This window comes from Chionomys nivalis, chromosome 12 (assembly GCF_950005125.1).
Source record: "Chionomys nivalis chromosome 12, mChiNiv1.1, whole genome shotgun sequence".
Taxonomy (NCBI): domain Eukaryota; kingdom Metazoa; phylum Chordata; class Mammalia; order Rodentia; family Cricetidae; genus Chionomys; species Chionomys nivalis.
This window is the reverse complement of record NC_080097.1, coordinates 34,814,393-34,838,381: the sequence shown is the minus strand read 5'-3', so window position 1 is coordinate 34,838,381 and position 23,989 is coordinate 34,814,393. Positions and strand designations below refer to the sequence as shown.

The following is a 23,989-nucleotide window of genomic DNA, read 5'->3' as shown; positions in this document are numbered from 1 at the left end:
AATAAAATAAATCTTTTAAAAAAGAGCCGAGTCAGGAGGAATGCCATGGGTTTGAAATTAGCTTGGGCTACATACATAGTGATTTTCATAGCGACTTTTAAGTCTGTTGCCTAGAGTATAATACTGAGACAAACACTGAGCTCTGGCCCGGCAGTGGTGGCGCATGCATTTAATCCCAGCACTTGGAAGGCAGATCTCTGTGAGTTCGAGGCCAGCCTGGTCTACAAGAGCTAGTTCCAGGACAGCTAGAGATGTTATACAGAGAAAGCCTGTCTTGAAAAACCAACTACACACACACACACACACACACACACAAAAAAAAGACAAAAACCAAAACAAAACAGCAACAACAACAAAAATCTCAAACAAACAAAAAAACCTGAGCTCTGTCTGTAGGAGTTAATTACTGGATCCTATGGTACATATTTGTTTAACTTCTTATAAAAGTGCCAGTGTCTTCTGAAGTAGCTATATCATTTTCCCTACCTACCAACAATGTATAAAAGTAGTAGTTGCAGGTTTAGGAAATGCTTAGCTGGTCAAATGCTTGCTGTGCAAACATGAAAACTTGAGTTTTATTGCCAGTACAGGGTCTGGTGTAGCTCAAGCTTGTCTTCAACATGCTAGCTGGCACGTGTTACTGTGCCTGATTTTCACTATCAGAAAACAGACTAACCCTAACCTCAGGACAGTATATTCAATGTACCTATGGGATATATATGCAGGTGTGTATATTGTGAATCCCATGTTTCACAGTGTTATGGGTTGGGCATTGCAGGTATTCTACCACTGAGACATACCCTCTCAAACCTGGTTTTTTGTTTTGTTTTGTTTTTGTTTTTAAAATTGGAGAAAGGATTTTTGCTATGTAACTAAGACTGCTTTTGAACTTGTTATGTAGCCTGGGCTTGATTCAGGCTTGCCCTACCTCAGCCTAAATAACTGGAATTACAGGTGTGTGCCACTGAACTCTGTTCCAAGCACTTGCTATGTTCCTATGTGTGTTCACCTGCATGAGTAGGGCAAAGGTCAACACAGTATGTTATTTCTCATGAGACACCCATCTTGTTTTTGAGACAGGATAGATTAGGCTAGGCCAGTTAGCTAGCGAGCTCCTGAGGTCCTCCTTCTCCCCTCTTTTGCTCTGATAGGCATTGAACTCCAGGGTATTATTCATGCTGTGCAAGCACTTGACTGTGGAGCTACATCCCAAACAAGGCCCAGCCCAAGGCCCAACCCAAGCCCCAGGTTTTCCCTTCAGTGATGGGCGTCCAACTCTTGTTCCCGTGCTTGTGAGGCAAGCACTTTCCAGACCATGCCATCTCCCCAGCCCGTGTTCCAAGCTGTATTTTTTTTTATAAATATTTTTGTCATTTAAACATATTAGTATTGTCATTTGTCACTTTTGATATGATTCTTTTGCTTTTACTTTTTATAATTTTTGTTTCTAATTACCTTTTAAAAATCAAATAGGGGTTTACATGGCTATCCCCCAAAATCTTTCAGCTGTGGAAATGAATTGGGGGCTTTCCAGTGAACTGTGGCCTTCCATTGGCTGTCAGAAAACCTTGTCCCTTGGTGTATAGGTTCTGAATATTCATTCTGAATTAAGCAAGCTAAATAGGGCATTTGGCAGTCTCTTTTGCATAATTAAAGATGAATTTATTAAGCCCCAGAGATTATTTAAGGAAAAAGAAACTCTTCAGTAAAATAAATAGGCCAGTTTGATTAACTAATTTCTTTGAATAAATTAAAATGTGCTTACGGAGGAGCCAGGGTAAACAGTTGTGGTAATGTTTTGGTGGCTTGAGTACCTTGTCAGATGGTCACCTGGAGGACATCGCTGTGGCTGTTTACAGGTTGGATTAGCTGGTGTCCATCGCAGTGTTGGAGAAGGGGGCCTGAGACTTAGCATGTAGAAAGCTTCCTTCTATGGGGGAGGCTATGGCTCTCTCTTAAAAATGATAGAGTTGTGATCTGTGATTTCCTCGATAACTTTTAAAAATTATTTTATCAGCCTTTCAATTCTACTTAAAAATCTCTTTGCTATGTTGAACTTTCTAACAGGAATTTTTAAGTTATTTTAGCACATTTAATGGACACTTATTTTTCCACTGAACTTTGGATTTCCTGGTGAATTTTATCTGTTGAGAGAACCTATAAGTCTGCATTTGGTATTAGAGCTTGCTAGCTTTTCCAAATTGCATAGCCATATATCCCTTCATATGAGAGTTAATGAGTAGCTAAGCTGGACGCACCTTTTCCTTGCTATGGTAAGAGACACAGGTCATTCTCTTTTCATCCTCTCTCACCTTCTTTATAGTAGTTGCATTTATTTGATGTGCTAATTTAACTTTGTTGTAGCTTGTCATTCTATTTTATACTATTAATTCTAAAATATGGCAATTAGCATGCGGCAGTTTAAACTAGGTAGATTTTGCTCCTTGGCTCCTGTCTTACTCCTGTCGTATGCCTCTCCCCCCCGTTTTTTACCTGTGCATTTGCATGTTTGACCTAACAGAATAATTGGGTCCACAGCAACATGGGCGTGCCTCCCTTAGAAACACTGAGTTTCATGTGTGAGTCATAAGCTGAAGCACACACCACTTCCCCAATCTACAGGAGCCATTTTAACAGCACAAAACTTGCCGGGTTGCTTTTCAGTCTCAAGCCCAAGGACGAAACCTGAAGACAAAGTTTAAAGGTAGCTTGTGATTTTGTTGTTTGCTTCTGGCTATTTTTGAGCTAATAAACGGAGGGAGGCGGTTCTTACCTGTGGCAGAACATGGCTGAATGTCTTCTTTAACTCTGCTAAAATATGTGTAGTGAGTCACATGCCTGACTGCCCTTCGCAGCACAGGCAAGAAAGCACTGAAAGGCGGGGAAATCCTAGCTATCCCTACGGCACCTTATACATTTATGTGCTTGGCATTTCGCTCCTCTAACTTCAGATAAAGAAGCCCCCCCCCCCCGCCCCGTAAAGCAAACTGGATCAAGTTTTAATTAAAATAAATCTAATTGTCTTTGTGAGACCAGCTGAGAAGTGACTCCTCAGTAAACTGTGTTGTCATGAGCTTCAGATGTTGAAAAAAATCCAGCAACAGTGGCTTATTATGGTTTTTAATTAAGTATGAAATCTTGGATCAGTTTAGTGATAAGTGTTGCTCACAGACCATTCTATACTTTGCTTTCTTTTTTAAGTTAATAAATTACACTAAATATTTCATTTTGAAAACCAAAGAGAAGTGTAAAAGCTAAATAGAGGCTCTAAGGTGAATAAACCTTTCGGTGGTAAAGCGTGTTTTCAGTGAGGAGAAGACTGCCTGGGCCGATTCATTCAGTGTTCGAGAGAAACGAAGCCTCATGTTCACATGAACCTGCTGTGGATAGCAACTTTAGAAGTGAAACCGCTTCTAAAGGAATTGTGTAACGAATAGGAGAGTGTTGGTCTTCCTCTTAGTACTAGTTTTAACTTTTTTTTTTTATTTTTAGTTAAAAAAATGAAAAGCCTTTGGTCAACAGGAGGTGGTTCAGTCTTTTCCTGAATTATTTGTCCTTGCTAAGCTGTTGTGTTTGTCTGGCAAGTCTGCATTCACTGAACAGCAATATTTTACTTCTGAGACATTCATGATACTATCACTGAGGTGAAAGTAAAATTTGAGTATGTAATGAATAGGAAGAATTTTCAGAAACCAATTCACTGTCTACTTATTATTGGCTCAAATAGTTTCTAGGTAGTTGGCTGAGGATTGGCCCTAGCTTTCCCAGCGCTTGAAGTTCGGGGAGGTTTGAAAGGGAAGGCAAGAGGGGTGTTTCTTCTTATTCTTGGAACTGTCTTGGTGCTCACAGATCTCAGTGTTGTGGTCTTTTAAGAAAGGCCCACATCTCACCAGTTCAGCCGGGAGCCCTTCTCCAGCAGCTTTGTTCTCATAGTGCAGCTTTGCTTGGCCTTTGACTAAGCAAAGGCTGTATTTGCTTCAAGTCTGGACTGAAGAAAAAACAAAAAACTAATGACACCTTCTTGCTTTTTTTTTTTTCTTTTAAGGCTAGTTCTCCATAAGAGAGAAATGTAGGGGCAAATAAACAAACTAAATACATATTTACTAAATAGAAGAATTTGATTTCTTAAAATTGAGAAGTTGCTACATTCAAAATAGACATTCGGCCCTGTATATCGGTTTCTTTTCATGTTTGTTTTGCGATAGAGTCTTGCTCTGCTGCAAGTCTTGAACTCTGCTCGGCCTCAGCTTTCAAGTGCTGGAATTACAGGCATGTGCTACCGCGCTCCGCTGTCACTTTCTTTCTGTGATTAAAAGGTAGGGTTTACAGGAAAATGGCAGAAAGGGAGGGTTGGGGGAGGGGGCAGGGAAACCGACTTGATAATTATCCCGCTGCTCTCTTTTTATAAGATTGAAGGGAATCTTAAGAATTAGAATTGTTGACTGAAGATTGTTCAGCTGCCTCATTTATGGCTCAAATAGGTGCTGACACTGGTCTCAAGTTTTGAACTCATTGTGCAGTAGAGAAGGGGATAAACTTGAACTCTGACCTTCCTGCCTCTCTGCCTTTCTACCTCCTAAGCTGGAATTACTGGCAGGGCCATAGTGCTGGTTTTTTGTTCTGTTTTGTTTTGCTTTTTACTTTGTGTTTTCTTAGGATATCTTCTGTAAGCTAGGACCTTTCAAGGTAGCGCGGTAGCTTTACCTGATGCATCATCTATAGGCTAGAAGCTTAGTTATAAACTAATCATTGTATTTGTGCAAAGCTGGATGGTAGAGTTTAAAAAATCTAAATGTAACTAAATGAAGGTGGTCATTTTCTGGGTTGAGAAATCACATGGTCCAGTATGGACAAAATGTCACGTTGTATAGTAAAACTATACAAGGAGGGGTTTTTTTGTTTGTTTGTTTTGTTTTTAGACAGGGTTTATTTGTATCCCTGACTGTCCTGGAACTCATTTTGTAAATCAGGCTGGTCTCTAACTCTGAGATTCACCTGGCTCTGCCTCCTAAATGCTGAAATTAAAGGTGTATGCCAAAACTGTCTGGTGTGACTATTATCTTTTTTTAAAAAATAGTTTTACTCATTTGAACTTTATGTAAATAGAATCACATTTTTCTCTTGTGATTTGCTTATTTTATTCAACTCATTGAAACTAATTTTTCTGCAGCTTATCTCTGCATTCTCTTTCTATGCCAGCATATTTATTGTTTGTTGATGACATTAAAGTACTTCTAGTTTGGAAATATTCTTTTAATGGACTTCCAAGAACGTATATTCAAAAGTTCTGTAGGTTTAACTTTTCTTATTGAGATATGTGAAGACTTTGCAAAGATTAAAGGAATAGATAATTTAAGAAAATTAATAGTTTATTTGTTCATCAAGGGCATTAAGTGAAATTGCTTTAAAAAATGTCAGTGCTGGGATTGGATAGATGGTTCAGCATCTAAGAGCACTGGCTGCCCTTCCAGAGTACCTAGGTTTGAGTCTCAGCACCACATAGCGACTCGCAGCCATGTGTAACTCCAGTTCAAGAGCTCTTCTGATTCCACTGGCACCAGGCAAACACGAGGTACACAGGTACTCATACACTTAAAATAATAAAGCTTTCCTAAAACTCTCAATGCTAGTTGGTAAAAATATAAGTAGAGTGGCTGTGCAGCCTTGACTCATTCTGAGGCCTGGCAAGCTCCATCAACCCTGCACTTGTCAGCTCAGGGAGAAGGCAGCTGTAACTGACACTCAGGTTGTAGGATGGCGATCGTTTTGACCTAATGAAGTGCTAGGTCTAGGTCTAGGTCCCCTGTGAGTCTGAGAATCTTGAGAATCACTACAGTAGTACCACATTGGAAATGATCCAATTGTTCAAAAATTAGGGATTGAATAAGTAGGTGCTGGCATATTCACAGAATTATGTGGGAGAAATTTAATTTTATTAAAGTTTATGCCAAAAATGACTATACAATGGAGTATTTTTGTGTTTAGAGGCACCAGATGAAGAAATCAACCTTCTTAAAGAAAGTGAAAGTATCAGGTCTGAGTCTGTCTTTGCCTTGAGAAAGGGAAGCTCGAGGGCAGAAGAAAGCTGCTGCTCTAACGGCCTAAGGGGCTTTTGTGTGGTGGCTTTTATTTGATCAGAAAAGAAGTTAGCAGTGGTATTAGTCATTTTAATGTACTTTATAGCAGTAGATGAAATATACCTTTATGTTAACTTATAGTAGATAAATTCTCATTACATTTTAAGTTTTTCTTTTTTTGTGTTTTTGTTTGTTTGTTACACAGAGACAGGGTTTCTCTGTGTAAAAGTCCTGGCTATCCTGGAACTCACTGTGTAGACCAGGCTGGCCTTGAACTCACAGAGATCCACCTGTCTCTTCCTTCTGAATGCCGAGATTAAAGGCACATGTCACCACTGCCTGGCAGGTGTTTCTTGCTTTTAAAATTATTTCTCCTTTTTATAAAAAAAAAAGAGGTGTCTGATACTCTGGGAGCTGGGGTTACTGGTAGTTGTAAGAAACCTAACATGGTGCTGAGAATTGAACTTAGGTCTTCTGGAAGAGCAGCAACTGCTCTCAACCCCTGCCAACCCCCGTGCAGTCTCTCAACCACCATCACCCCTTTTATTGTTGTTTTGCTTTTTCAGTTTTTTCTTTTTTTGAGACAGGATATCCCTATTTAGGCCAGGCTGGCCTTGAATTCTCCACCACAGCTTCCTAGCCCTGGGCGCACAGGCCAGCATCACCACACCTAGCTTACATTTCTTTATTGTACTCTTCACTGGGAGAACTTTGAGTTGCTGTAGTTCCAGATTTGAGAGGCCAGGGGTGCAACTCTGTGGTAGACTGCCTGCCTAGCGTGCAGGTGGCCTGCTTCCATCCGTAGCACCACAAGAAAAACAAAGTTTCAGTTTGAATTAAAGAAGTATTTTAAGGTTTGAAAGAGAGTGTTAGATTTAGACACTTGGTCTTTCTGTTAAAGCCCCCGTAGGAAATGTATTATAGCTGTAGCCTGCAGAAAGTCAGAACACTTTTTGTGAGAGGTATCTTTGAAGGTAGATTAATTACATTGTACATCTGAAATATCTGTTATAATGACAGCCCAGTTTTATAAATTGGCTTAGTATGGCTTAATTTTTTTAAGCATTTAAGTTCTAGGGAATGTTTGATGCTTAAGATTCCTTATACATTGTGTTGTGTTTATTTAAAAATTTTCTTAAGCTTGTTAGAAAATGTTGGTAGCATATGTGTGTGTGTATGTGTACAAACACACAGATTTACTATTTATTTGTAGTGTGTGGGGCTTGAACATTCTAGGCAAGTCATTCTGCCACTGAACTCTATCCTTAGCCCTTCTATTTTCGGTTTTTGTTTGTTTGTTTTTGTTTTTTGAGACAGGGTTTCTCTGTGGCTTTGGAGCCTGTCCTGGAACTAGCTCTTGTAGACCAGGCTGGTCTCGAACTCACAGAGATCTGCCTGCCTCTCGCCCTTCTATTTTCATTTCCTCTTCTGGTCTTCCTCCCACACTTCTCAGTCTTACATAGGCTAAGTAAATGGTGTACTACTGAGCTAATATTCGGGTTTAAATTGCGGATATTCATTAGAATTAATATTAAGGCACTAATTGCCATTGAAAATAATGAGCTTTAGTCTTTCATTTGAAAATATTAGATAAAGATGAAACTATATTCATGCTAATCTATAAGATTTTGTACCTTAGAACATAGTGCCTTACTTAAACCTAAATACTAAGTGTATGTTAAATTCTCATAGAAAAAAAAAAGCCACAGGGTGTTCTCAATGGACTTAGGTGAAATGAACAATGTCGTTTTCAGACAATGACCTTGAATAGAATAGCACTTTCTAAAGCATGATCAAATTGTAGTTGAGGTAGATTATGTTTATAGCTGGGTCAGAATTGGCCAGTATTAATAGGGAAGACAGCTGCATTTTGCCTACCCGTGTTTATTCAGAGAAGGAGACATGAGTGACGAGCTGTGATTGTTCATAAAGATTATTAGTTTGGGAGGCATGGTGAACAATTGAATACCAACTTCCATTTCAATTAATTGGAAGTTAGTTTAAAATGGTTCCAAGTAGCTGAATTTAATTATTGAGAACAGTTTTACTTGATTTATGTATAGTTGATGGTAGCTGTTTAAATAAATTACAGGAACCAAATTTTTGACTTGTTCTTTGGGAAAGTGAGGGTAATTTGTTGGGAGTTTGGGGCACAGGTAATAATAATCCAGGACTTACAAAGGCTCTATATAAATAATCAACAGTCTGGGTTTAGCTTAGTTGAAGAGTACCTATATGGAATGAATCATGTCTGGAGGTGGAGACTAGAGGGTCTGAAGTTCAAGGTCATCCTTTGGTTGCACAGAGAGTTGGAGAAGTCTGGAGTGTCTGAGAACCTACCATAGAGCAAATAACCAAACCCCAGAGATCAAAGTGGCAAATTAATCAGTCCTGTGTCACTGGGCCATTTTTGGAGGTGGACATGTTCTATCTTGCCCACTACGTCACATACCACTGAGCTACAAGCTTCTCTATTTTATTTATTTGTTTGTTTAAAGATAGAGGCTCCAAAAAATAAAAATAAAATACAGACAGAGGCTCACTATATAACTCTGACTGGCCTAGAATGCTTTACAAAGATCAGGCTGGCCTCAAATTCAGAGAGATCTAGCCGCCTCTGCCTCCCCTGTTTTTGATATGTAAAGCGAGGCTTAGGGAGGATAACGATTGTTATTCTTGAGTCAGTCAAACTCTTGAAACAGGTAAAATAGTTTGTAGGCATGCTTTGCTCTTTTATTCATCATATGGTCTTCAAATTTTTTTCTACTCTTTGGGCCCCGGGCCTTTTGCATGCTAGACAAGTATCTTATTTAGTAATTGCTCCAGTCCTTTTTGTATTTTTTTCCTTTGGGACAGGGTCTTACTAAAGCTCTGCAGCAGTCCTCCTTCAGGCTCTGACAGCCCCTGTGTCAAGGAGCCTGGCCACAGTGTTTGGCTAGTCAAAGGACTTGAACATTGTTCTTCTGTGTGCATATTGAGTCTTAGATCTCAACACCAACACACTTTTATTGTCTCTTTTTTCTTTTTATGTTTCTGCTATCATACTTGACTATATTTTTACATAGGCACTATTTATAAAGTAAGATGCAGCAGAGAAGGCAGGAAGTACTTGACGTTTGTATGCCATATCTTGCTCTCTGCTTCCTGTCGGTTAAACCACGAAGAGAGGAACAGAGACACAGATGTACAATTGCTGCTTTAATTTCCCATCAGGGAGCTCAGTTAAGCATAAAGCTTGTTTCATTGAACTTTTGTACTTGTTGATTATAGGGATATGGTAGGCTTCTTTGTGTTACATAGATTTTATGGATATGTGGTGGCAGTTGGACATCAGATACAGAACTTGATAAGAAAGTACAATTTTACACAAGGAAAGATGTTTCCTTTTGTGACTTTGTTGTTTTCTGAGAGTCACTATATGTACCCAGTCTGGCATTGAACTCATGATGCTCTTCTTGATTTTGCCTCCTAAGTGGTGGGATTATAGGCATGTACCACCACCCTAAGCTCATGTATATCTTAATGAGAGTGGATGTGTGCACGTGTGTGTATATGGGTGAATGCACACACATGTGCATGTGTGTGTGCATGCATGTGGAAGCCAGAGGCCAACCTTGGGTGGCATTCCTTAAGAGCTGGAGGCGTTGCTGTTCACTTTGTGCATGCATGCACACGAGTTCCTATGTGTGCACATGTGTGTGAGGAGTACATGAACATGTAGGGCAGAAGACAACTTTGGTGTTATTAGTTAGGAGCCATGCTGTTTGGTTTTAGAACTGGAACTAACCCAGGCTTACACATGCTAGGCATGTTTGTAGCCACTGAACCACAACCAGTGCACTACGGAGCCATCGTTGTTTGAGGCAGGACCTCTTACTCATAAGACTTGGGGCTTATAAGTACATTTATTTATTTAATTTTTTTTTTCGAGGCAGTGTCTCTCTATTATATAGCTCTGTGTCGCTGAGACTGGTCTCAAACCCACAGAGATGTACCTGTCTCTATAGAATAAAGGTGTGTACCACTATGCCAAGTCTTATGAACTGTATTTAATTTCAAACAATGGAGGAAAAATGTACTTTTGTGATTTTATTATAGCAGAGTAGATGGTTGTATTTTCTTTTGTATGTCTTTTGGCATTTTCTTGGTTTCCATTGTTTGTACACTACAAAAATTGCTGAAGATAACCTAGGAGGTGAAACAGCTTCGTTTCCCTGTGGAAAGGTTTGCTTTCTACGAGGACTGCCCCACCTCTTTTTTAGATTTCAGTGTCGGTGTTGCCTTTGCTCCTTCCAACGAGAATGCCTCCCTCTCTCTCACAGACTGTGAACTTGGGAAGATAAAATGGGAGTTAGCACTAATGAAATAGTTCCCATGCCACTTTGTAAATTTTTCTTCATCTCCTAAGTATTTATCCCCCCCACCCCCATCATTAGGTTGATACATTTATTTACATTTAGCTGTCTGCTCCAGCTTTTTCTTTCTTAGGAACAAACCGGTTAAGGACAAGGATCATACCTTTCTTGCCTTTATTTTTGCATATTCAGTATTCAGCTTGCACCCAAGTACAAGCATAGGTGCATGTACACACTTGGAAGCTCTATTCTGGAATCAAATCAGCAGGCTGATTAAAGAACGAGAGTGAATCTTCTCTACAGCTAGCTTTTATGGTTTTTTTTGTAAGAAGTAATTAAAGTGAGCACTTCTTGCTTCTCTTTTCTTCTCCTCCTTCCTTTTTTCTGTGGGGCTGGGGATCAAAGCCAGATTTTGAAGATGCTAGCTGAGTGCTCAGCACTCTCCACTGAGCTGTGTCCTTAGCAGGAGAGCTTCCCTGGATGCTCGTGATAGCAGGCTGTATTAAGTAGCAAAGAAAATTGATTCTGTCCTGGATATCATTTTGTTTTATTGAATCACTCAGTATCTATTCAAAATACTTAATTCAGCTTGATATATAGTCAGGCATAGATGCAGCTAGTCATGTCATTTTTACTGGTATCCAAATGGATGAAGGCTATTTTGGTGTTTAGTTGAACAGTTTGTACAAAGAATGTAATAGAGTCATGTTTTAAAAAAAATCTTGGCTGGGGACTCAGAAATTAAAAGCACAGGCTGCTCTTCCAGAGGTCCTGAGTTCAATTCCCAGCACCCACATGGTAGCTTACAACCATCTGTAATGAGATCTGGTGCCCTCTTATGTCATGCAATCATACATGCAGGCAGAACACTATATAAGTAATAAGTAAATACATCTTTTAGAAAATCTTGACGGGTATGGTGGTATACAACTTTAATCCTAGAGGCAGAGACAGGTGGAGTTCTTCAAGTCCAGTCTGGTCTACAGAGTGAGTTCCAGGACAGACTCCAAAGCTACAGGGAAACCCTCAGGAACTCACCAAGGCCAGCTGGCCTGGGTCTAAAAAAGCATGGGATAAAACCGGACTTGCTGAACATAACGGACAATGAGGTCTACTGAGAAGTCAAGAACAATGGCAATGGGTTTTTGATCCTACTGCACGTACTGGCTTTGTGGGAGCCTAGGCAGTTTGGATGCTCACCTTATTAGACCTGGATGGAGGTGGGTGGTCCTTGGACTTCCCACAGGGCAGGGAACCCGGATTACTCTTAGGGATGATGGGGGAGGGGGAGGGAAATGGGAGGTGGTGGCGGGGAGAAGGCAGAAATCTTAAATAAATAAATAAATAAATAAATAAAACAAAGAAACAACAACAACAACAAAAAAGACCACCACCACCACCACCAAAAAAAAAAAAAACCAGAAACAAAAAACTCTGGACGGGCTATAAGAATACATCACCAACCTGCTTTATTAACAATCAGATACTGCCTTCTGGGGTTTAGCTAGCTGCATCTTATTTGCTGAGCTACATGTAAACTTCATGAATCAAGGACAATGAATTATTTTTCTGTATTTTCCACAGTACTGCATATAGGTAAATTCAGTAAATATTCATGAATTGCTGTTTATCACTGAATCCATCAATAGTAGAGGTGCCTCTGCACATAGACTTGAGATCTTTTCATTAGCTCTAGATAGACATCAAAGGAGTATAGCTAACCATTTCCTATTGGAGAAAACCTCATCCAGTGTCACTGAAGCACTTTAGGGCTTTTTGGAGCATTTTAAATCATGGCTACTTTTCTCATGAGGAATCTTACATTAACCCCCAGTTATATGCATATGTAAAATATGTACAAAGCAAACATTTACTGATAGTAAATCACAAGGAATTCTTTTTTTTTTTTTAATTTTGGTTTTTCGAGACAAGGTTTCTCTGTAGTTTTGGAGCCTGTCCTGGAACTAGCTTTGTAGACCAGGCTGGCTTCGAACTCAAAGAGATCTGCCTGCTTCTGCCTCCCGAGTGCTGGGATTAAAGGCATGCCACCATCGCCCGGTTTAGGAATTATTTTGTAAGGTCCAACGAGGAGAGATTCTTTCTTTGAAGTTTATCAACTTGAGTACATTTCCCAGGACCCACATGCTGAAAGGGGAGAACCAATTCCCGCAAAGCCGTTTACTGACCACACCAACCACATGCACACACATTACACTAGATGTAAAAAAGTTAAATAAAACAGTTCTTTTGTGTGTGTATACATATGTAAGTTTTTACATACTAATGAAGATTACATGTTTATTTTCATATGAAATAAATTTTTGCTGAATATTTGATACTGTGGGACATAAAACATGTGACAATTTTCAGAGATGATTGGTAGTTTGATTTTATCTTTTTCTTTTCCTGAGACAGGGTTTCTTTGTATAACAGCTCTAGCTGTCCTGAACTATCTTCTGTAGACCAGGTTGGCCTCAAATTCACAGAGATCGGCCTTCTTCTGCCTCCCGAGTGCTGGGATTAAAGGTGTGCACTACCACTGCCCAGCTTGATTTTATAATTAACAAAACTGAGAATGCTGCTTCATATAAAAACATAGGACTATTTCCAAATTATTGGGAATTATGTCTTATTCTCAAGATAAAATTTACTGAACTTTCTTTTTTATATTTAATTAAATTTAACTAACTAATTAATTAATTAATTAATGTTTTTGAGACAGGGTTTTTCTGTATTACAGTGCTGGCTTCCTGGAACTCGCTTTGTAGACCAAGCTGGCCTTGAACTCACTGAGATCCACTTGCCTCTGCCTCCCAAATGCTGGGATTAAAAGCATGCACCACCGCTGCCCAACTACATTCAGAATTTTTAGTGTGTGTGCGTGTGTGTGTGTGTGTGTACACGCACCATGGCTTGTGTTTAGAGGTCTGAGGACAATTTTCAGGAGTTGATTCTCCCTGCCTTTAGGTTTCAGGGATTAAAGGTTGTCATCAGCCTTGATAGCAAGTTCCTTTACCTGCCGAGTAATCTCCCTGATCTCACAGAACATTTTCTTTTTAAAAATGAAACTCACTTCATCAACACATGTAGTAGTTTAAAGAAATCAAACATTCTAAAACAGCCAAACCCAATATATATTAATTTGATCCTTAGGTACTAAAAGTCTTTGCTTTCCACAGTTAAAACTGTTTCTATAAGAACAGAAAACATGTAAAACATTTTGCAGTTCATAGCATACAGTAGTCTTGAGTCTGAGCTAAGGCTTCAGGCAGTGCTCAGAGTACGGCATGGTGTAGTGACATGTAGTGCACAGAAGGCGTGTTGTATGTTCTGAACCAACGCTGCAGTGAAGTCCCGTTATGCAACATGGATGTGTGCTTCCCGAAACACCTCAGAGTTGTTACACATTTGCTTTTGAATTACATTTTGGTCACTGTATATCCAAGAACCTTTTATTTCCCATAGTGGTGATGTGCACCTTTAATCTCAGCACTCTGGAGACTGAGGCAGGGGCAGATGGATCTTTGAGTTCAAGAGCAGCCCAGTCTGCACAGTGAGTTCAAGGTTGGCTGGGGCTACCCACTGAGACCCTGTCTCAAAAACGAAGTGTGGAGCAGAGAGATCTTTTCCTGTTGCCGGGTGTTTATGACCCTCACATTCTGTCACTTGATCCCCTTGTTCTCTCAAAGGAGCTGCGCTTTAATTAATGTAGCTGAAATGGAGTCTAATATTAGATTTAAAAGTTGAGTCCTTATATCTTAAAAGATAAAAGTCCTAAAAATTTAGCCCATATATATATATAGGTCACAAATCTTCTATTACTTAACAGTGAAGTTTGTTTCCAAGATTTATAAATTGAAAAATAGAACACACATTAGTTCTTTAATTGTATGCCCTGTACTACTAAACCCACGCCTTCTGCCTTTCCACCTCCAGTCCTTGTGCTCTTGACGCTGCTGATGTTTTATTTTCTCCGAGTTTAGAAGCTGAAGTGCTGTTAGTCATGAGGATTCCCCAGCCATAAGACAGGGTCTTTCATTGGCCTGGAGCTCAACTGGGCTAGACTGTCTGGGTGGCAGGCAAGCAGGCTCATCCTCCCCTGTCTCCTCAGTACCAGGGTTGCAAGCAGGCCAACCACACATGGTGTGGGTTCTCAAAACTGAACTCACTTTACTCCACGCCCACCCCCAGTGGATTCAAGGATAGGCTGTCAGTTTGTACCCCAGGCTTGGTGTCTCACTTGCAGATGCTGGGATGGTTGTTGAGGGCTCCAGGCTATGGAGGTTAAGCACTTTCTCTGGCTTTCTTCACTCAGGGCCAAAGCCTGAGTGTTTCTGATGGGAATCAGCTATTCTTTCAGATGGGAAAACCATGGCGTTAGGGCTTGTTTTTCTAAAAAGAAAATACTAACCAGAGGAATAGACAGCCACAGAATGGAATAGAGATTTCTTGCAAGTAAATTCTTGTTTGTTGCAGAGAAAAATGTTTAGTTGCCTGAACAGGTTTTACTGATAAGGATGTTTTAACATGTTTACATTCTCTGGGTAGATTTTTTTTTTTTTGGTCAGAGTTTAGGTTTTAGGTACTGGGAAGAAGAAAGTTCCTTAGATGGTAATTTACAGAAAACAGCATGGTTTAATATTTTGATGATGATAACTTTTAGCCTTTTTGAGAAAGGAATTATAATTTTTTCATAACTAAATTTATGATTATTGTTCACTGTTTGTCTTTTAGCTTTAAATTCTTGTGTTTTCAGCATGTTCAGAAAGAGTTAATCCTGAAACCACAGGTACGAACAGGCCTAAGTATGAGGTCTGTTGGCTTTTCAGGTACTATAAATGCTGCCTGCACGTAACCTGACACCAGGTAAGCTGAGTGGCTGATAAAGGAAAGTGGAGAAGGATGTGACAGAACTGGAATTTCAGGTGTGGGGAGGAACTGGGCGAAGTCCTGGAGCTGTTCCTCTGGGTGTCAGCAAAAAGGCGAAAGTGCGGAAAGTCAGCCGGTTTGGTCTGATTGTGCCCTTGATTTTTTAATGAACATAGTTGAGGCTAAGGTGAGCTTGACTGGGGAGAGACTTGCTTCAGCTTTGCCTAGGTCTCCAGAACCTTGTCTGAGGCATTGCATGCAGCGCCACCATTTGTGCTGTGTTTGTATGAAAGTAAAATCAGTTTGGACAAGGATGCCTCACTCCCCTGTGCTGCCCCTCAGTTTTAACATGTCTTGTGGCCTTCTTTCTTAATTACATAATGACTGAAGTAAAGACAGTTGATGTAAATGAACCAGTGTCCAATATTAAGTAGCCGTACTGACTAGCTAACTAATCACAAGATGTGGGAGACAAGTGTATCCCTGAGACCCCAGCATTTCAGAGACAGATGAAAAGGGTCTGAAGGACCCTGAGTTCAAGGGCACCCATGGCTATGCAGGAAAACGTTGTCTCCAAGAAACCAACAAAACCAAGCTGATGTCATATCTGTGGGGTGGCGCGAATCACAGAGATCTGGTTTATTCCTCCATTCTTTCTAAGCACATCTCCACTCTCAGAGACAGTTTTGTCTTCCGGCTGAGTGCCTGAAAAAAATTAAAAGGTTAACTTTTTAAAAAGTTAGGATATCAAAGTTTGTTTGTTTTTTTGTTCTTTTGAGAAAGGATCTCATGCTGGAACAGATTCTCCTGCCTCTAGCTCCCAAATACTGGGATTGCAGATGAATGCCAGCCACGCCTGTCTTTTTAGCATTTTATTTTAAGGAAATTTTTATTTTTATTTGTGTGTATGTATGTGAGTATACCACACAACAGTGCTTAGAAATGAACTTTGGTCCTCTTAGGATAGCAGTAAGCATGTAACTCACAAGCCTCTCCAATCTCTCCAGCCCCAAGCGTTTTATTATTTATTTATTTATTTTTTAATTTTTTTTGAGACAGGGTCTTACTATGTAGCTTCAACTGGCTTGGAGCTTGCCATGTAGATCTAGTAAGGCCATGAACTCTTTTCTTCCCCTAAATTAATTTATTTTTATTTTATGAGCATTAATGTTTTGCCTGCATGTATGTCTATGTGAGGGTGTCAGATGCCCTGGAACTAGAGTTACAGACAGTTGTGAGTTGCCCTGTGGGAATTGGACCCCGGGTCCTCTTGAAGAGCAGTCAGTGCTCTTAAGTGCTGAGCCATCTCTCCAGCTCCACTGCCTTGAACTCTTAGAGGTGTGATTGTCTTTGCCTTGTGAGTGCTGGGATTAAAGTTTACCATACCTGGTGTATTTTTAAAATTAAATTACTAGTGGCCTGAATGCAGTGAGGAATGATTTGTTTACTTTGAGTATTAATTTGTGCCCCTCCCCCCATTTTATGTATGTGATACATGGCTCAGAGAGATCTTTATAGTGAGGTTTATTTTAAAATTATTGTCCTGTGGCTGGAGAAATGGCTCAGAGATTAAGATCACGTCCTATTTCTGCAATGTAAGTGTTCCCAGCACCTACAGTGTGGCTCACCACCATCTATAACTTCAGTTCCAGGAGCTCTGATGCCCTCTTCTGACCTCCACAGGCAGCAGGCACGCATGTGGTACTCATACATGTAGGCAGGCAAAACACTCATAAGCATAGAAAAAAAATCTTAAGTTATTGTTCTTTCCCCCTTTCTATGGGTAACTAAAAGGCTAATGCTGTTCTTTTCGGAGAAATTAAATTCTGTTTACATAATGGTAATTACATTGTGGTGTGGTTCCTCCCCCCGAGTTCACATTTACTTTTTAAAGGTTCATATATTTTATTTTATGTTTTATGTTTATTCTCTTGGATGTATATGAACCACATGTGTGTTTGGTGCCCACAGAGGCCAGAAGAGGGCGATGAAGTCTCAGGAATTAGAGTTACAGGCACTTATGAGCTGCCTGTAGTAGGTGCTGGTAATTAAACCCAGGTCCTCTGCAAGTGGCAAGCACTCTAACCCCTGAGTAATCTTTGGTCCCTATATTCACACTTGTTACAGTAACAATGGCAGTGATACTACACTTGAAGAGCTATGAACAACAAGTAAACATTATCTGAAAATATTTGAAGGAGTTATTAAATTGTGGAAGTGGTATAAAATGGCTTACAAGTTTTTATCATTTATTTTTATTTTTATTATTCCCCACTGTTAAGGCTGAGTGAAGCTGTCAAGTAAGAATATGGTATGGTAGGCTTGGATATCAACAGTCATAGTAAAACAAAGGCTTAAAGGATAAAGGAGCAATCTGCAAACCTTTCTTTCAGTTCCAGATAAATACATGGCTAGAAGTGATCTATCCCATCAAGAGAATGCATAAAATATGCAAGACACTTGCTAATAACTGTGCTAGAGTGTGGTTAGATATTTCAGCAATTGATACTTGTATTTGGTGGTGCTGGGGATTAAACTCAGGACCTTGTGGGTGCAAGGGCACACACTGGGCTGTGTGTCCAGCCTCTGACACTCTGATAATAAAAACGTGACTGAAGTTCTATTAGTATAGACAGACGGGCAGGAGGAGAAATTGCCTGTGTCTTAGGTCAGATTGCTTTAGGCCCAAATTCTTTGCCTTTTCAATGAATGTGTAGTCCTCAGTTATCCATGTGTGGTTATTTTTCAACTCTCAAACCTGTGATTCTACAACATTTTTAGGTTCATAGTGTGCAGACCTCAGGAAGGTTGTGCAGTTTAGTTTGGTGACCGCGGACTTGGTTTTCATTTCTGTTGCCTAGCATTCTAACACATTGAAAAACAGATTAGAGCCGGGCAGTGGGGGAGCACGCCTTTAATACCACCACCACCCAGCTAAAAGTCTTAATGTATTGAGTATAATAATAAAAAAAAATCTTGCCGGGTGGTGGTGGCACATATCTAATCCCCACACTCGGGAGGCAGAGGTAGGCCGATCTCTGTGAGTTTGAGGCCAGCCTGCTCCATAGAATGAGTTCCAGGACAGGCTCTAAAACTACAGAGAAATCCTGTCTCGAAAAACAAACAAAAAACAAAACAAAACTTAATGGATTTTTCATGTTTTTGTATCTCAAGTGTTTCTCAGGAAATCCTATATTTTATGCTTTATATTTAATGAAGGATTGATTTTTTATATTTGAAATATTTAACAATAAATTATACAAAAACCATTTGAATTAAGTTGTTGTAGTCATTAATGTGAACCAGTGTTTTGTGTTTAAAATTGATAAAACCACCATTTTTTGAGTGATAGGGTTCTAATTAGACTCTGATAATTTTTTAAAATTTATTTATTACATATACAGTGTTCTGGGCACCAGATCTCAGATCTCATTATAATGGGTGTGAGCCATCATGTGGTTGCTGGGAATTGAACTCAGGACCTCCAGAACAGCAGTCAGTTCTCTTAACCTCTGAGCCATCTCTCCAGCCCTGATAATTTTTTTTTAAAAAAAGTATTTGCTTATTTTTTTGTGTATGAGTGTTTTGCCTGCATGTATATCTGTGTACCAGGTGGGTGAGGTTGTCATATTTCCTGGGACTGGAATTACATATGATTGAAGGTCACCATGTGGGTGCTGAGGTTAAATCCAGTTCCTTTACCAGAGCAGCCAGTGCTCTTAACTTCTGAATCATCTCTCCAGCCCCATAAGTGAAGTTTTAAATCCAGTATAAAAATTAGGACTTTATCAAGAGGACACCAGAATGCAAGGCACTGGGATCAACTTAGGTTTTGTTGCTAGGGGCTACGGTGTTGGAGTTGAGCCAGTAATTGTGGCGGAGAGTCTCGGTGATTATAGAAATGGGACTTAAGAAATAATTAGGGAACTGAGGCGCACCTGTTGCGTATTTTGCACACTGTACTCAGAGCTATAATTAAGCTAATGTTTATTGAGTTCAGCATATATTCCAGGCATTCTGCACATGTATTTGCCTTTCTCTTTAAGCAGGGCTAGGGACTGAAGCCAATGTCTTTCTAGGAAGTTCTCTACCACTGGCCGCATAAGTATTCACAGATGACATTCACCGTTCTAGATTTTGCTGCCGTTTATCATGCTCATTTGAAAGAACAAGCAGTCATCGAATGCATGGAAGCTTTGCTCAGGGCCACACCTCAGAGGCAGAACCCAAGTGGTCTGAGGCTGGAGTTCATGCCATTGTTTTGTTTTATGACTTTAGTTCAAATGTGAAGATTGGTGATAGATCTTAGGAATCATAATCCTAAGCATTTCTGTGGTGTAGCTCTCCAAAGCAAAAGGCATTAGAGCTAGCCTGGGAATCTGTTTGGATGCCCAACTGGATTTCTTCCCAAAATGTGCAAATAAGGTAGCACCTGCGACTCTGTGGTGAAGAGTTTTCTCCTAGTTCCTTGTTGCTTTATAATGTTGTAAAAACATGTTTGAGAACTATTATAGCAGCAATGTTCTAGAATATATGACTCATTAATGCATAAGTTTAAACCAGTTTGATATTATTATTGTTTGACTGTTTTAGATAAGGGCTGCTTATGTAGCCCAGGCTGGCCTCAAACTCCAGCCTACAATTATGGGCTTTTGCCTCCATGACTAGCATTTAAACAAGTTGAAAATTTACTGAGGACCTTAAATTGTCTTAGAGTAGAACAGACTCCGTTGCTGTCAGTCTTAATGCTCATGTTTTTTCTGAGCTGGAATAACTTTAGGGAAGCATCATGGTCTGCTTTGGACATTGGACGCAGTGACTCAGACTCTGGGGTGGACCTGTGATAGTTTACTGACTGGGCTTGGAGAAACTAGAAAGTAGAGTCCCATATATGTCTACTTAAATCTGTGTCTTTAACTGTGATAGCAAAGGTCTGGGTGGGTTTAGAAGCAAGACTGTATATTACAGTAATTATTTAAGAAATGAGATTCTAGTGCCGGCTGTGTTGTGCTTACAGCCCGAGATCTGGGCACCACCCTTATTTAATGAAAACTTGATTGCTGGTTTAGGATCGTATTTGTTACTAAATAAAATTAATACAGCTGAGCTATGTTATTTCAGATCAGTATCCTTGACATACATAGAAGGTACGTCTGGCTTAAGAACCAGAAAGGGGGCTGGACAGTGGTGGCCTTTAATCCCGGCATTCAGGAGGCTGTGGCAGGTGCATCTCTGTGAGTTCAAGGCCAACTTGGTCTAAAGAACGAGTTCCAGGACAGGCTCCAAAAAGAAAAGAAAGAAAGAAAAAAGAAAAGAACCAGAAAGGTTTTTCCTCAAGAACCACTTTAAGGCCACAGGATACCTGCACAGGAAGGAGGCAGAGAAGGAGGAAGGCACAGAGCATCCGAGGTCTAATTAGACTGAAGAAGATGCTTTTCTTCTGATTTGAGTTAATGAGCTTCTCTATACATGCGAACTGAAACCGTGGGGGAGCTAAATTATCTTTTGGGGAGTCCCTGCGGATGGTGGATGGGTGATGGTGATTTGGGGTAACCCCTGCAGATAGATTTGGGGTAGCCATTCAGGGTTATTTTTGCGTGTTGTCAGTCATGTGTTGTAGTCAGGCTATTTTCATTGCTTGTCCTTATTTTTGAAATGTCCAAAGGTCACTTAGTAAAGCACAATGGAGATGTGGCTGCGGAATAGTATGCTTTGGAACCTTATACAGTTTATTTTCATGGGTCCTCTGTTCTTACTAGGAAAACCAGATTTTAGAATACCCTTGAACCTAACGTTTACAGAAAAACTTGTGTGTCACAAACATTCCGCAATCCTGTTTGTATTTTCTTGCTCTTGGTTTTGAAGTTGGTAATAATTTCCTCTATATCAAAAGTACCTTATTTCTAAATCTAGAATATATGTAGACATATCTTGAATATTCAATGGTAGGTATTTATCACTAGCATGAACTTTCTTATCATTAGTATGGGCACACAGGTTTGGTGGGTACAGAAGAAATTTAAAACTCTGGTTCTTTCCCTAGGAGAGGTTTCGCCCTACTTGTTGATGCTTGCATCCTGGTTTTCAGACAGCAAGCCCTGAAACATTTATTTGGATGGGTTACGTGAACAGCACTTTACAATGTGAGACATTGTGGTTAGTGTTAAACTGGCACTCCAGGCAGTAAGGGCTGTGATTTTGAAGGGAGCAGTCCTTATGGACTGAGGATGGAGTTGGGAGACTTTATGAAGGAACTTGGGACATATAGGCAGGAGGATCAGGAGTTCAAAGTCACCCTTGGCTACACAGCCAGTTTGAGGACCACCTGGACTACATGACACCCTCTCTCAAAAAAACAAAATGTGATTTAAACATGGAAGAATGGGAAGATAAGATTCAGAGGTGGAAGGGAACATTCCAGGAATGGGAATAATGGACTCCAGGAATGGGGATAATGGGAACTAAGAAGGGAAACAAAGCTATCTTGTACAGGGAACACGTACGGCAGAACTACCGTAGAGAAACTGGGTTATGTCATAATTTAAGGGCAACAATAAGTAATGTTTGTGCAAGATCAAATATATATGTTGATACGTCTGTGCTCAATTTAAACATGAAAATATTTTTTGCCTTCTCAAAAAATGCCCCCCTCCAAATGACCAGACTCTGTTAAAAGTCCTTTTTTTAATGCTATAGTTAAATCTCCGTTGAAAGGGTTGGGATGGGTTGGAATTGGGCACCACGGAGTTGGAACTGAGTCAGTAAAAATCTGATTTGAATTCCTAACCCTTATTTTATTTTGATTTCCAATTATGGAAATCACAGTGATCTATGCTGATCTCTAAAACCTGGAATATACAGGGAATTGACTTGACAGAAATTAGGAAATAGTATAGCTGACCTGGCTCGCTCCTGCTAATTAGATGTAAGTTCTTCAGGAAACTGACTCACCATGGCTCCTCATTCCCAGACTTGATTCTTTACAGTGAAATTGCTAGGATTAGTCACCACCCTTTACTTCAAGTTGTCATCTTTTTGAAATATTTATATTAATATTATAAAAGGTGTTTCAAATACCTAGATTTAAAAAACACGAATATTTAAAGCTAAACTTTTTGTGCCACATTTATGCCATAAACATTTAATATTTAATCCAATTGTGCTAAATACCTATGTTAATTTCTTTAGTGGTAACTTTACCTCTTACAAACACTGATACATAATGTGTTTAGCAGACATTTTCAGAGCACTGTGGGGTTGTTTTGCTCCTTAGTTGCATTTCTGTTTTTGTTCTATTGTAAAGTGCAGCCCTTTGCATGTTCTAACTTGCCGTGACGTGGTCAAGTGCAGTTTCCTTCCTGTTGCTTGTGTTACAGATAAGGCTACATTTCAGTGCTTTCGAAAAGAAGCCCCTGAAGACGGGGTCAGTATGGTAACTCCCAGCGTTTTTACTCACTGCAGGTTTTCAGGGACAGAAAAGTAGGCTTGGATTTCTGCTCGTTTTATAAAGCTCATAAAACAGCTTTTACAACTTTACAACCTTTAACTGTCTTTATACATACATATAGTTGGGGATGGTGCTTGCTCATTGCTATTAAGGACAAAGGAGTCCATTATGAAATCATTTAGAGAGTAGTGGCTAATGTACATGTAAGTAATTTGCTGGGTTAGTGGAAAGAATGTAATTGTTTATATATCTTCTGCTGGGATTTAAAATTTCCTAATCATTATCGGACACCTCCCTCCCCACGTACCCGCACACATTCACACACACACACGCGCACACACACACACACACACATTCAGTACTTTAACTCAAGAATAGCTTGGGGAAGAAAGAAAACGTAAGTAGGAGAGATTTTATCTGAGGAATGAAGCCTTCTAAGAAAGTGTGCCTTTAAAAACAAAAGCCTGTGTTTACTCCCTGTGTTGGTTTTACTTAAGAGCAACAATGACACTGTGAGCATGGTGCTGCGTCACTTGTTACATTTTAGCCAGGGGATGGGTGATTGCTTTTTCACTAATGTAAGCTTTTGTTTTTCAGGACTAAGAAGACCAAGAGAATTATTTCAGAAAAAGTGCCAGTTTGCTAGAATGTCAATGAACGGAGAAAACCTGAAGCACTGCTTTCTCTGAGGCCTGAGTCTGCAGGAACTGCACAGACTTGCCTGGGGGAGGCTTTACCACACCTTCCTGCACCCCACTGCTCCAGACTGGAACCTTTTGGGACTCTCACGTGGATCTAAGGGGAATGCTTTACTATGGCTGCTGTTGTCCAACAGAACGACCTGGTGTTTGAATTTGCAAGTAACGTCATGGAGGATGAACAGCAGGTGAGCCAGGAAAAAAGATGGGTTTAGTACATTTCTTAGGAGTTTTTATTGGTATCAGAATATTATTTACTTTGATAGTAGGAATACTATCAATTTTTACTGAAATAAAAATTTAGAAATTAAATATTTGCCAATAATGCCATTTCATATTTTAAGTATCAATTCACTGTATATAAATGCTACCTTTAGTTTTGATGTAGTAACAAGGAAATGATATTTGTGGTTCATCTTGTTTTTCTAAATTGAGACCAAATAGTAACTACCCCAAGTATAATATTTCAAATTACTTTAAAAAGTTCTAGAGAACATACCAATATTTATAGTTAATCTTTTAATTATGGGCTATTTTTTTCAA

At 39.7% G+C, this 23,989-nt stretch overlaps 1 protein-coding gene across 5 annotated transcripts in view; it reads left to right on the top strand.

Moving 5' to 3' along the window:
* Positions 1 to 23,989, top strand: part of Elf1 (E74 like ETS transcription factor 1) — a 93,193-nt gene that overhangs the window by 30,666 nt on the left and 38,538 nt on the right. For 2 of the 5 annotated variants that reach the window (XM_057785877.1, XM_057785872.1), the window contains exons 1-2: positions 2,626 to 2,704; positions 23,346 to 23,634. In XM_057785877.1, coding sequence (XP_057641860.1) covers positions 23,563 to 23,634 — 72 coding nt within the window. In that variant the 5' untranslated portion in view covers positions 2,626 to 2,704; positions 23,346 to 23,562. Of the gene's footprint in view, positions 1 to 2,625; positions 2,705 to 4,204; positions 4,317 to 22,702; positions 22,725 to 23,345; positions 23,635 to 23,989 lie in introns of those variants that run through there. The other 3 variants (XM_057785875.1, XM_057785876.1, XM_057785874.1) reach the window with 3 other exon arrangements.